Genomic DNA, 13,928 nt, shown 5'->3' with positions numbered 1-13,928 from the left:
TTCAGGACCTGGACACCTTGCAGATACAGACTCTGTGGTCTTTGCAAACTCATGCATTCTATATAGGGGGTCTTATTTGTCACAGCTAAAAGAAAAGTCAATATTAGAACAGGCAGAACTACTTCAAGTACAACAAAAATATAACGTAGCAAATGTGAAAAGAGACAGTGTCCCAAGACATTAGTGGCAACTGGTGATAAAACACAGCTTATGAATACTCTTTTATTTTCCATTACCTCGGGGCATTCAGTTTGTAGACTACTGTAAATGGGGTGTATTTTAATGTATTATTGTAATTTTTTTAAACAGTTTCCTCGCTTTTTATGAATCCAATTCTGTCATATCAAAGTGCCATTCGTATAGAAGATTTTAGACTTTAGAGATTCCATTTTGCTACTATCGTTATGTTTAAAGTAATTGTGTTTACATTTATCCGCATTAATTAGGCACAACAAATCTATTATTACTTGTCTTAAAAAGTTATTTATATTTTCACTCATTTATTTTGTTTTTTGAAGTGATAGAATCCTTTTCCTTTTGCATGCCTCGTTTTAAGCTTAGACGGCCACTGGGGGGCGTTAGTTGTCGCTCTCTGGTCCATTGTTTCTGTTCTGCACCCGCGGTCGGGACCGCTTTACGGGAAAATGGCGGACGGTGTGGACCATATCGACATCTACGCCGACGTCGAGGAGGAATTTAGCCAGGTATTTAGGCTTAAATTACTCAGGTTATGGGACATTAGGCCCATAGGGACAACGTATTTTGTGCTTGGCAGCGGTGTTTTGACGCTACTCTCGTCGAATTATTGTCGAAATAGCTTGTCTCCTAACTAGGCCTCTTTCGCCATGCTGCAAGCCTGCAGCTCAGCTTCAATAATTCGTCATCTGAAATATAAAGTGATCGATTTCAATATGTATTTTTGCATGTGTATTAATGTGCAGCAAAATCTTATTGTTTTATCATAAACACTTTGGAGTGTAGTGTATATTATTGGTTTTATCGTGCAGCGCATATAGGCCTCGGCATGGTTCCCGCGACTAAAGCTAAGACGAGCCAAACAAACGCAGTTTCCTTATCTAGCTTCGCACTATTTTCAAGCGAGTTGTTTAGTAGCGCTGTAGTTTTTTTATTTTTATTTTTTATTTAAAGCTAAATAAATATATTCTTCTGTGAATAATTCTACAAAACACTACACTTACATTGAGTGAAAATACATCTGGCTGTAGCTAAGTGCTATTAGCATATCTACATGTTTCCTTTTATACACACACACACGCCCCTTTTGTTTACTTCTGTGGTACATGAAGAGACACCATTGGTTTTATCTAGGAAGTCAGTCATTCGCAGATATGGGTTATCTACAAAATTTTTTGTCTGTTGAAAAAAATGTTTTTAAAATCGTGTGTTTTCTGCGATTTGGTAAAATGAAGGTTAGCCATTGTGTGAATTAGATACGTCGGGGTCTGCTGTACATTCACGCGGTTTAAAACGAAACAATGGGACCTGTTTTGACCATTTAAGCTAAATTATTCTTATGAGGAAAATGCTTATTTTGTGTGCGTGTGTGTGTTTTTTTTTTTAGAGATAATACAATGGGGTTTTGCTGTTCTTTTAACATTTTTATTCTAGCTGCTAATTTTGTTATTGATTTCTACTTTTTGGTATAACTCTTATATTGGTGTTAGAGTCCATCCTTTGGAGGCCATTATCTAGCAGCATGTGGATTTCAGTACACCTGAATTAGATGACAGAATTACCCCCTCATTCTGTGCTATTAATGGCCCAATTATGTGATTCAGCTGTGTTGATGCAGAGACTCCTATAAAAGTAAATTCATTTTGGGATAAACGATTGCTTCTTTCCAAGTTTGAGATCTTGGAGAAATAAGTGAAGGGGAAAAAAAATCTGTATATATTTTTGTGTGGGTGTTTGTCCCTTTGCTCCTTTTCTGTTTAAGTCAGATTTGTTTGGTTAAAAATAGCCGTCTCTCATTGGACATTTTAGGCCAACTATAGATCGATCTGTAGGAATGTTTCCTGCCTCATTATAACAGTATTTAATTCTAAAGTAATCAATTTGCTGCCAGAAAAAGTGGCTTTTGTTATTTCTGTGAATTGACTGTTTAAGTTTGAGCTGGTATGGCTTAATTGCTCCCCGTGTTTGTATTCATCCAATGATGCTTTCTGACAGGAACCGGAGTACCCTCCTCATGAGCAGATCGACTTGTACGATGATGTAATATCCCCGTCAGCCAATAACGGAGATGCTCCGGAAGACCGCGACTACCTGGACTCGCTCCCCGCCCCGGGGGGCTCCGAAGGGGGGAAGAGCGCCCCGCCCAATGTGGTTTACACCTACACAGGCAAAAGGATTGCCCTGTACATAGGAAACCTCACATGGGTGAGAACCAATTACAGCTCAGATTTGTGTCGAACCTCCAAACGTTTGATTCGTGTTTTGAATGAGTCTCTTGTTTCGCAGTGGACGACAGACGAAGACCTGACAGAAGCTATTCGGTCAATAGGCATCTCAGATGTGCTTGAGATCAAGTTCTTTGAAAACCGAGCCAATGGCCAGTCTAAAGGGTGAGCTTGTTGGTGTCTGCTGGTGGATACGTGACATGTCATTAGCAGTACCTTGAATCGTAGACAGCCTTGTACTCCAGTCTTTTAAGAAACAATTTTTCCAGGCGGTATAAGTGCACGTCCTCTTCTAAATGTTCCAGGTTTGCCCTCGTGTGCGTCGGTTCCGAGGCATCGTCCAGAAAGTTAATGGACCTGTTGTCCAAGAGGGAGCTCCATGGACAGAATCCCATCGTCACGCCGTGCAACAAACAATCTCTGAGTCAGTTTGAGATGCAGTCGCGTAAAAGTAAGTTGGCCATCCATTCTTTTGGCACGGCTTTCTTAATTTTTTCTTTATTTTCTTTATTTATTTTTTTTTAATTTGTTTTAGGTTTTGTAAAATAATCCTTAATTTGTTTATAAAGTCAATTGGGACGAGCAAATAGAAATATGTGGGTTTGTTTTTATCTTCTCTGATTGCACAGGTACCCAGTCGGGCCAAATGTCTGGGGAAGGCAAAGCCGGGCCTCCAGGCTCCGGCTCCCGTGGCGGATTCCCGATGGGCAGCCGCAGCAAAGGCAGGTTCCCTGGACCCCCTGGTCCTGGAAATGACCGTTTCCCCGGCCCCGTGGGGCCCGGAGGCCCGCCGCCACACTTCCCAGGTTGGTTTGTCGGCACATTTTGAGGGAAATGCTAGAGGTGGTGTCGGGTGTCGAAAACGCCTTATTACTCGCGTTTTACTTTATGTAGTTTTTTTTTTCCTTTTTTTTTTTTAAATTAAGAAAAAAGAAAAAAACTCTAAAATTTTGCAGTCAGTCCAAAAGATTCTGATTAGGTTGGCTTTATATCACAAGGTTCTGCTCAACAAACACTCTATTACTCAGACTTGCATGGACTCAAAGCCACTCATGTGCAGTTTTAGAGTTTTAATTTGTATCGCCAGGATTGTGTTTGTGCTTTTCTTAATTTAGATTGTTCTTTGTCTGTCCCACTCTGCCTCCGGTTCAACTTTTCCTGGCTGCAGTCCTTCGCTCGCTGATAGATTCCAGCTCCATCTCTTAACTAGCTGTTTGCTTAAAGCTTAACTTGGCGTCTTTTAGCTCTTCACAACTCTTGTGTTGCCTGCGTAATGCAAGAAGCAGAAGACATTACTGTAGCCCCCCCTTTTTTTTTCCCCCCCTCTCCCCTCCTCTCTCCATGCAATCCTTTTCATGCCTCATCTATTGCTTATTAACTGTTGCCCCCTCCCCCACTGGGCTGCGTCAGGCCTTCAGCTCGGAGCCAGAAGTTCATGAAGGGAAGAGTGATGGTTGGTTTGCTTTCTTCCCCATTAGGCTCGGGAATGAGACCAGATCTGGTTAGCCACCATGATGGCCCTCTGATGGAAATGAATTTCAATCCCTTCCCGCCGGGGGGCAGGAACGGGAGCTGGCATAGCAGAGGTGAAACACCTCGATTGATCTGAATAATTTGATCAGTTATCTTCCTTCTCTGAAGACTTAGAAGCTTGGTGATGGACCTGTGGTACAAATTGTGTCAGGTTGATGATCTTATTCAAGGTTCAGTTTACCAACTACACTCCCAACATACCAGTGCCTTACAAAAGAGTTTGGATCATTTCAACTTGGCCACATTTTGTTGCAACTACAAACCTCGGTGTATTTTGTCTGATAAACATAAAGCACCGCTTAGTTGTGAAGTGAACTGAAATGGATGCATGGATAAATGTTTCCAGTCTCTTCACAGATAAAAACTTTGAAAACTGATGAGACAATAGTATGTAGAACCAGCAGAGTGTCTATTTTCACAAGTTTGTCGTGTCCCTTCCTTTTCTCCTTGCAAACTTTAATCGGCCAAAGATGGGTTTTGTTAATTAAATGACTTCCGAAGGCATTTGGTGCTAAATTTAAATATCATATTTTTACTTTGAGGAGAAAGGACAAAAAAAAAAAAAAAAAAAAAAAAAAAAGGAAAAGGGAAACACATAAGCGCATTAACAAATGACTTCAAAAAAAAAAAAAGGTCTTTCCGCTTCACATAATGCATTGAAGTTTGTGGTTGTGTCGTAACACACTGAGGAAGTTTACATGCTATTAGTACTTTTGTAAGGCACATGTTATCAAATACAAGGAGCCTTTAAGCAAGCTTTAAGTATTCCAGAAACGGTTCCTCCAATGTCATCAGAAGAGCCGTTTTCCGTTAAATTGTATTTCCAGGACATTAATTACACGAAGCACCAGCCTGCTTTCATCTGTCTGTCATTTGTCGCTGCTTTGCGTTCTCGCCCAGTCAGCATCTTAACATTTATATGAAAGATGCTAAGAAAATAAAGCTCTCCTAAGATGTTTTTATTAGAGTTGTGGCATACTTTGTGCTGTTTGTCGTTTCCCCATTTTGTGTTCTGATGTAGGAAAGGCCTCCAGAACTTTTAACAACATGCTTATTTCTCCAGATGAGAGCTGTTTGGCTGTGCTGTAGCCAGAGGCTAAGCGGTTTGTTTTAAGCGCATCTCTTCTTCTCCTTGTTATTCGTTGTAGGTGGGATTCAGGGACCTCCTCGTCCTCCTCCGGGCCCCCCTGGGCCTCCAGGGCCTCCAGGTCCACCAGGTTCTCCAGGTGGGACCTCCTCGTCCTCCTCCGGGCCCCCCTGGGCCTCCAGGGCCTCCAGGTCCTCCACCTCCCGGCCAAGGCCTTCCTCCTCCTCTGCCAGGCCCCCCGAATCGTGGCGACCGGCCTCCCCCACCTGTTCTCTTCCCTACTCAGTTCGGTCAGCCACCGCTCGGACCTCTCCCTCCAGGCCCCCCACCTGCAGGTTACGTCCCCCCTCCTGGTCCTCCACCGCCTCATCAGGGCCCGCCTCCCCCAGGACCCTTTCCTCCTCGGCCTCCAGGCCCTATTGGACCCCCGTTGGCTTTGGCTCCACCCCCACACTTGCCAGGCCCTCCTCCAGGTGGACCACCACCAGCTCCTCATGTGAACCCCGCCTTCTTCCCTCCGCCTGGAGGGAACAACATGCCCCCCAACGACAGCCGAGGGCCCCCGGGGCCAAACGACCTGTACGGCCGGCCGCCGCCATACGATTCCAGAGATTACGGTCCTGGACGAGGGTAAGGCTAATGGAAGTCATGCCAAGAAAAAGAAAAAAAAAACAAAAACTGTCTTTTATTGGCTGCATTGGTGACTGATCTCCTTATTGGCTCTTTGTAGAGACATGGAGTCATCACGGGGCCCCCTGAATGAGGCCGAGTTTGAGGAGATCATGAACAGGAACAGAGCCATCTCCTCCAGCGCCATTTCCAGGGCCGTGTCTGATGCCAGCGCAGGTAGCGAAGGTCCCATCAATAGCAAGAGAGCTCAAGCCAGTGTTATCTGGAATATTAGGAAAACAAAACATCTAAGTGTTAACAAACGGTAGAGCTAAAATAAAGCTCACAATTCCAGCAGAAATTAGCCTGGACCCTGTGGCAGCTTAACCTGCCAACTGTAGATGATCAAACAAAATATAAAGCAAAATCCACAAATTGAACAGGGCTGCTGATGGATACATTTGCATGAATCATATCAGTATTTATGTTGTAATAAAATGTCTTTCTTACTAACTACCTAAGGGAATTCTCCAAAGTCAACTTCTGGTCATTTTCCAGATTCCCTGTTTAATGCATACCTCTCCCTCCTTTAGCTGATTATGGCAGTGCTATAGAGACTTTGGTGACGGCCATCAGTCTGATCAAGCAGTCCAAAGTTTCTGCAGACGACCGCTGCAAAGTCCTCATCAGTTCCCTGCAAGACTGTCTCCACGGCATAGAGTCGAAGAGCTACGGCTCTGTATCTAGGTAAGAACTAAACGAAGCTGAAGGAAAAACAAGGTTTCCTCTTTAAATCGTTGAGTCGACAAGCATTTCATTTCCACCCAGAAGAGAACGCTCCAGAGAACGCGACCATAGCCGCTCCAGAGAAAAGAGCCGGCGACACAAATCCCGCAGTCGAGACCGGCACGAGGATTATTACCGAGAGCGCAGCCGGGAGCGCGACCGCCACCGCGAGAGGGACCGGGACAGAGACCGTGAACGAGAGCGGGAGAGGGAGTACCGGCACCGCTAGATGACAGGGCAGGTGGGTACAGCTTGGTGCTCTGTAGCCATTTTAATGGGATCTGAACCAAAAAAAATTGGAAGAGGGAAATAACAGCGATATGAAGCCTTTTCCTTTGCTCACTTTTTTTGATTATTAAACTCCAAATAAATAGCAGTATGACATTTTACCTTCTGATATTACATGATATCAAATGAGAAACCATTGGGTAAAGAAAGTGTGAAGTGAGCAAGGAAAGGGCTTTGAAAACTCAGCTTTATGGATTCAGGTAGGTGGAAAGGTGAGTTTACCACTTCATTTTACAATGTGAGCCATTGCACCTGTTCTGTATGTTGTCTGGGAAAATATATGTAATGGTACATTTACAAAAGCTGAAAGTCCCAGAGCTTAATGATAAGTTTTTAGCTTCTATTGTTCAAGCTTATTATAGACTAACATTTCAACACCAGCTGTGTCTAAAACTGATCGGCGAGCTTCAAGCCTGTTCTGCTTTTTGCAAGTTTGATGTCCTCCAGCTATGAAGCTCCCGATTCAGTGGTTGGTTGTTGGAAGATGCACAGAGTGCTTTTATTTTATGCACTAGTCAATGTTTGCTATGCGACGCGTGAACCGGAACAGGGTTGGGATTTGTATTTGTGAAGTTACAGAAAACACCAGCAGGCACTGGAAATTCAGTGTTGGATGTATTTGTTACTTTTGGGCTTCAGAAGTTGGTAAATCACAAAGTTCACTGATCCTTTCTTATATATACATACACGTTTAATTTGTTTCTGGGTAGTTTTCACAGCTGAACAACGTTCTGGGCATCATCTGTGCACTCCTCTGTTGAAGGGATGATGTAACGCAGTACCTCTTAAGAATTGATTTATTCTGATTGTGCTGTATTGATAATGATTAGGAACGTTAAACAGCCGAGTTTTGTGCTTTACCAACAGCTGTGAGCTTAGATCAAATGTGGAGCAACTTTTTGGCTTGAATGTGAAGATTGTTTGAATTCAGACATATTTATGTGAATTTACAGCTGACTTTGGTATTTGGTGTCATTTAATGCCACACGTTTGATGTCCCCATCTGTTCTCATGCAGAATCTGCATTCAACCTGACTTGTTTTATTGAGTTAAGTGAAAGTAAAATGCAGGTTATTGGCAGAGAAACATTTTATTATTGTAGATCTGTAATGAATAATGTGACGTTTCGCCGTTCTATTAGGTTAAATATCTATACAAATGTTAAGAGGCCAAACAATATTTTCATGCAAGACCTGATCTTGTACATGTGTCAAACTTGAGTAGTTCTAATGTAGCTTTGTTGAATTTCAGACAATTGAGCCTCATTGTAAAACTTTGAGGTAAAGTTGAGAAATGAAAGATCCTCACGTTCTTGTCTTTCCTGATTTAATCTGCCGTGTATGTTGGTGTGAAACATATTTGAGAAAAATGTGCTTGCTCCAGGTATTCTAGTGTCACACATATGTAAAATGAGGTGAGTTGGCTAAATTAAATGTCACACTTATGTAAATGTTTTAAGATTTTAAATAGTCATCTAAGAAAATGTAATATTGGTAATAGTTTATAGTAGGGATGGGCATTTCAAGCATGTGTAGTATGGCAAATTGTTTTAGGAGAAAACCTTGTAATTCAATATTGAATATAGATCTCGATGAACAAGATCCTAGAGGACAGGAAAAGTTGTGGGATAATTATAATGACCTTTATTATTGCTTTACTCAATTATTGTAGAATAGAGTAGAAATACCCTTTCTTGTCCCACACTGGGAAAATTCTGGTACAACAGCAGCAAAGTGACAGGTAATGGAAACACAACACAAAGATTAGAATAAATAAAAACACAATTAAGAATAACAGACTGCACAGTGAGGGCAACATTACACCATGACACACTGTGCAATGAATAAAAATTGTGTATCCAGATGCAAAAGATGGCACAACCGAGAAGCATAATTTAAAAATGTACAAAATGGCAATGGATTTAAAAACAGACATTTACAAAAAGTGATAATAAAACTGTGCAAACAGTGGAAATGCCAAGAGGGTTGGGAACAGTGATTGTGATAGTCTGGTAGCTGATGGGAGGAAGGATCTACTTGATGCATCGCCCTCTTGTGGTAACGGCAACACACTACGGTCAGGGAGTGTAAAACGGGATGGAAATATCGTACGTTTTTTTTTTTGTTTGTTTTTTGCTAAAGCCCAATGTAATTACTATCTGTAGCTTCAATAATCAGTGCCCATCCCTAGTTTATCCAGGTTGTGTCCCAGCATGGTATGTTGTGCTGTCACTTTGGTCATGTCATAATAGTTGAAGTGAGCTATTTATTCTCTCCAAGTAATATTTTACAATACATTGTTGATGTTTTGCTTCTCAAATTAATCTGTAACATGTTGAGGCTGCTCTTAGTCTTTCTGGGTCACTTTCTGATTAGTGTCACCCATGTTGTAATTGTTACTGGTTGGTTCTGTCTACCAAGGCACCATTTGCATGTTAAATAACATGCTACCTTGTGTATACCTTTGCTGTAGTTGAAATGCTGTTTGTGGTGTGCTGCTGCTTTGTGTAATGTCAGAAAAATCCGGATCTCTATTTGATAACGATCAGAGATCAGTAGGAACATTTACGGTTACCCAGCCCTCCGAGTCACTGAAGTCAAATGTAGTGAGGAATTATGCATTGTGTATTTAATATATACTATTGCCTTTTTATTAGTGTCTCTGTTGTATTGCCATGAAATATTAAACAGGGTGATTGACATTTTGGTTTTGCTGAACTTTAGAAGCAGGCAAAGCCCAACATAATGTCACTTGGTAACCATTTTACTGCAATGTCCTTTTTAGTGCTGAGTCTTAGGTCTTAGTAAGTCAAACAAGTTTGTATTCAAAGTACGTGTCCTTACATGATGCATTATTTGATTATTTCACACAAAAGTACTTTGTGTCCATTGGGAACCCTGTTTAAGATACAAATCATTTAAATTTCCTTTTTTTTCTACTATAATTATTATTATTTATGGAGTGGCAACAATTAAGTTTAGAAGCCTTGTTAACTGCACCAGGATTTTCTAATGCCTGTTGCCACAAAAACAAAAATAAAACAAAATGAAAAGGTACCCAGTGGACACAAGGCCTGATGTTGAATGTGTGGACAATAAAATGCATTTGGGTAAAGTTATTGAAAACTACGTTTTTACCTTGGAAATGGGCAAAACATCATGTCCAAATATGCCCCATGTTCCATTGCTCCACACCCGTCCATGTAATATTTCAGGAAAAGAGCCAGTCGTGTTTTATATGTAGTTATGCCTGTTATGGTTTGGCCATCTGTTGTCAAAGTATGCTGTTTTTTACTGTTGGTGTTCATAATGGTGAACTAAGTGTTTTTCAAAGTTTCTTGCTTTGCAATGCCTTAAGACATTTTGCCAGTATAATTATTGAAGAGGCATCTTCAATGTCCGTTGACAAAGAAGCAATTTGATCATGTCAAACCAGAGTCAGACACTCTAAAAATAAAGCTTGGAAGCAACTTGCAGTAACAAAATAAGGTCCAGTACATAGAGAATGTACACAGTTACAAGGAGCAGCAGATCAGAGTTAAAAGAAACACTTATTCAAGAAATTCTGGTCTTTGTTTCTGTCATCACACTAAAGTGAATTTAAAAACGTTTGGAGAAGTCTTCAATGTCTTCATATTATTGATCAGTCCAAGTTTGTCCTATTTAAATCCAGAAGTTTTCTGGACTCTAGGTCAGGGTCCCCAACCCCTGTGAGTAAAAACACCCGGGTCTACTAAAACCTACATTTTAAATGCTTAATTGGTTTTGTGGGTCTAAATTGGTCTGTGGAGGAAGGAAATAAATGTATTTGGTTTGTGTAGGCTGCAGACCTCTGCTGTAGATTCAGTATTCTGTTAAAAACCTTAAGCGTGCCGAATGCAGATTTTATCATCTAAATTTAAATGAAACATCTGGTGGATTTATGAGTTGATGATCTGGATCTGAAACGTTTTGTGCACCCTGTTAAAAGGCCTGGTTTGTAAAATGTAAAAAAACAACACAAACCCCCAAAAAATCCAAACCAACATTAAAAGTTGTAAGTTTAGGGAAGACTGCTCAACCCTGGTTTGACTTTGATCTAATTGCCATTTACAAGCAGACATCGATGCACGTTTCATGTCTATAATTTGTAATGAACCTTTTTAATTATTCAGCAAATGATGTATTGCTCATGAAATTAGTATTGTGGGATGAATCATCTGCTTTGTCCTTAATATTAATTGAACATCTGAAACCAGAGTGTACTCATGACCTTTTAATGTAGATACTTGAGTCTTTGTCCCATAAAAGGTAAAGCTGGGGTTGAAACAAATTAGATCTTTCTGCCAAGACTTTTTCATTTGTCATGTAACAATCTTGAAGGGCTTGTAATATTGCAGGAATATATTGACCAAATAGTTTGACACTATTTACTGCTGCCATGCAGCCTCTAAGTTTCCTGTTCTTTGCATGCTGCACTTTGTTGTGCTCAGGTGTTGACATAAGTTTTCCATCTGCTTGATTTGCTCTGTTTGATGGGAAACATGGCATTTTAGCATCTCAGCATTGTTTCATGTAAAAGCAAAAGTTTGTACCTTTTTAAATATCAAGTTCACAGATTTTGGTGGCAGAATGTATATTGCAGAGTTTAAAAAAAAAGAAAAAAGTCAGTGATTATATATGTGGTGTTTTTTTTATGTCTTATTCAAATCTTTTGAAAGAACCAGATCTAGTTTTTCCTCCAAAATGCTTCAGTGCTAGTTTAGGACTGGAGATGATTCTTGTTTTTTGCTATTTAAACAACAAAAACAAACTAGTCTTGGTATTTACAACCAGTGACACAAACACACAAAACGTTGCTTTATCAACTTTCTGTGGTTTGTTTGGAAGTTGGAGAATGTCATTTTTATTAAATTATTAGTTATTAAACATTGTAGTTTTGCACAGCCTGTAGTCCTGTTTCACAAGGCACCTTTTAATTTGTTTAGTGGTCCTTTGGTGCTTTTATACGCTAATTTTTGTCCCAACTGAAGTCAAAAGAAAAAGTCCAGCACTGGTTCTGAACAAGCTCTGAAGTGTCTTTGTTGGGGAAAAACACAGATGCACATTTTCAGTGTTTAGCTTTCTAGACTGTCTACCCAAAGCTGTAATTTTGTAATGGCAAATTAAGCAGGGAATTTTTCAGAAGCATAATAATGATTCAAATTTGGTGATATGAGGTAAACTACGTGAAATCTAAAATCTTTTTTGCTCAAGGTATGAAGGTAGCACTTTCAAATCCTTCTTTTGTACAAAACAATTTGTGTGTATCAAATTAAACCTTAATAAACCAATATAGTTTTTGCTGTTTTAAACTGTATGCAGCATGTTTCTCCATGTCCGTCCCTGAATTTGGAGTTTACTAAAGGTCAGCTCTCTTACGAAAGACCAAACGTTAGTCTAAAATGTTGCATGTCTAACTGGAGGTTCTCTGTCCATAAATGTATTGAACATGGCTCCGATTCAAGCTATCTAAGTTAGACTATCGAAGGAACACCTTTAAATGTTCTGTTGTGTCTTCATGCTGAAACATTTCAAATAAGCTGCTCTGTTGAAATTTGCATGATGTTCTGGTGTATGCGCTGGGGTTGGGAGCAATTCACAATCAGCCGAGTGCAAACAAACAAAAAAAACTTAATTTGCTAAAAAAATAAAATAAATTGTGCCTCGTTGTCCAGCGTCTGTTGTAACCCTCACACGATGCGGTCTTTATGCTGATGTAAACTTTTAGCACTGCGACTCAAAAGTGATGGTAAATTGAACCCAGCCTTGGTGGACACGTTCCGTAGCGTAGAGGTTTATTGGTGAGTGGGGGAGTGTTTACTTCTTGGGCTGGCTCCAAACCAAACTGCACCCTTCGTTTTGACACCTTTCAGCTCACGTGGATCAAGGATGGAAGGAAAAAGGAGGAACGCTCTCTGTACACCGTCACCCCCGCTCACCCTGCATGACCGGACAGGACTACAACTACCAGCTCTTCCTGCACCCCCCTCCATGTCTCCTCTCTTTTCCTTCTCCACCCATCCCCCTCTCTCTGTTGTCTGCCTGACTTAAGAGCAGTGGATGGAGGACCCTCATCTATGTAAGGCTTTTGTCCAAATGTCTATATTCATAACTGAAGATGAAAGAAAACTTTCCAAGCAGTTCTTTTATTTTTGTTTTTGTTTGACATAAAGACTAGTATGTGTGATGCTTTTTTTTTTTTCTTCTTTTTTTGTTTTTTGTTTTTGCAAAGAAACAATAAAATGGCTCTGCGACCCTAAAAAAATAGAAGACAAGCATCAAGTTCGTTTCATTTGTTGATTTTTTTTGTTTGTTTTTTTGGCTCGCTGTACTATGTAAATTCAATATAGGCAAGTTTTTATAGGGTTCATGTTTGACGTTTTCTCTCTTTCTCTCATTCTCATTTCTTGTTAGTATGTTTGTAAATGTCTGATTTTCGAATGAAAAACTAGATGGTGTTGTAATAAAAAATGTTTGAGGTCCACTCATCTGGTGAATTTCTCTACATGTTTTGTTTCATTTATATTAAATGTATTTTTGCACTGGTTTTATTTTTAATTTTTTTTTTTTTTTTTTTCCAATTCCAAATTTCACCAAGTAAGTGATCCTTTTCCTTGACATTTTGTTTCTCTTCAAATGGATGGGATTTTTTCCAAGGTAAGACTCGAGTAGAATGTATTTTCAAATGTGAACAGACGATGCAGTGTGAGCCAAAATGGACGCTCCTAGAGGCATTCAGATCATTTTTGGAAAATCACGCCGTAAATCAAAAAAAAAAAAAAAGCCTGCTGCCGTTTGCTGCGCTGCTTCACATGTAATTATGCTGGTTAGCAAAAGTGATGAAGACAAAAATGTTTGTGGTACGTTTTCATCATGGTGAGCAATATTGTTACATTAATTGATTCCATTGTTGTAAAAACTGGTTAGTGTCGAATGCAAGTTAGAAGAGATGTTTACATTCGCTCATTTTCATGGACTGTCATTCATTTGGGGCTTTTTCAGGATGTTTTTTTTTTTTGAGCATTTTTGTAGTCATCCATCAGCTGCTTTCATAATTCTGATCAAATATTAGAAGCTCTAACTGGAAATCATTTGAATTTATTCCTCGTCACTGAGCTTTTAATGGTAGTACATAAATATTGAACAATGTTCCAACCAAGGCTGTTTGAGAAGTTCGATCAGAAA

The 13,928-nt window shown here is 40.0% G+C and overlaps 1 protein-coding gene across 3 annotated transcripts; it reads left to right on the top strand.

The window, feature by feature from the left end:
- Window positions 1–594: 594 nt before the first annotated feature.
- On the top strand, window positions 595–12,733 carry cpsf6 (cleavage and polyadenylation specific factor 6). 3 transcript variants are annotated; one of them, XM_007564453.2, is made up of 11 exons: window positions 598–704; window positions 2,191–2,400; window positions 2,482–2,585; window positions 2,726–2,871; window positions 3,050–3,226; window positions 3,264–3,268; window positions 5,180–5,670; window positions 5,771–5,886; window positions 6,243–6,396; window positions 6,478–6,676; window positions 12,617–12,733. In XM_007564453.2, the coding sequence occupies exons 1-10, from the start codon at window positions 645–647 to the stop codon at window positions 6,662–6,664; spliced, it is 1,650 nt and encodes a 549-aa protein (XP_007564515.1). In that variant the 5' UTR covers window positions 598–644; the 3' UTR covers window positions 6,665–6,676; window positions 12,617–12,733. The 3 variants fall into 3 exon arrangements, with proteins under 3 accessions (XP_016533112.1, XP_016533113.1, XP_007564515.1); XM_016677626.1 differs by lacking the exons at window positions 3,264–3,268; window positions 6,243–6,396; window positions 6,478–6,676; window positions 12,617–12,733 and adding an exon at window positions 3,899–4,006 and having other exon boundaries at window positions 595–704; window positions 3,041–3,226; window positions 5,102–5,670; window positions 5,771–5,883; XM_016677627.1 differs by lacking the exons at window positions 3,264–3,268; window positions 6,243–6,396; window positions 6,478–6,676; window positions 12,617–12,733 and adding an exon at window positions 3,899–4,006 and having other exon boundaries at window positions 597–704; window positions 5,102–5,670; window positions 5,771–5,883.
- Window positions 12,734–13,928: the final 1,195 nt, after the last annotated feature.

The sequence above is a fragment of the Poecilia formosa genome, unplaced genomic scaffold (genome assembly GCF_000485575.1).
Source record: "Poecilia formosa unplaced genomic scaffold, Poecilia_formosa-5.1.2 Scaffold159, whole genome shotgun sequence".
NCBI classification, from domain to species: domain Eukaryota; kingdom Metazoa; phylum Chordata; class Actinopteri; order Cyprinodontiformes; family Poeciliidae; genus Poecilia; species Poecilia formosa.
Note: the sequence above shows the minus strand (reverse complement) of the source record. Positions and strands in the feature narration are given on the sequence as shown.

Bases quoted from the DNA above. Each gene is read 5' to 3' on its own strand.
- cpsf6 (XM_007564453.2), top strand. From the start codon at position 645: ATGGCGGACGGTGTGGACCATATCGACATCTACGCCGACGTCGAGGAG. The intron at 2,401-2,481 runs GTGAGAACCAAT...CTTGTTTCGCAG, and splicing joins ACATAGGAAACCTCACATGG to TGGACGACAGACGAAGACCT. The intron at 2,872-3,049 runs GTAAGTTGGCCA...CTGATTGCACAG, and splicing joins TGAGATGCAGTCGCGTAAAA to GTACCCAGTCGGGCCAAATG.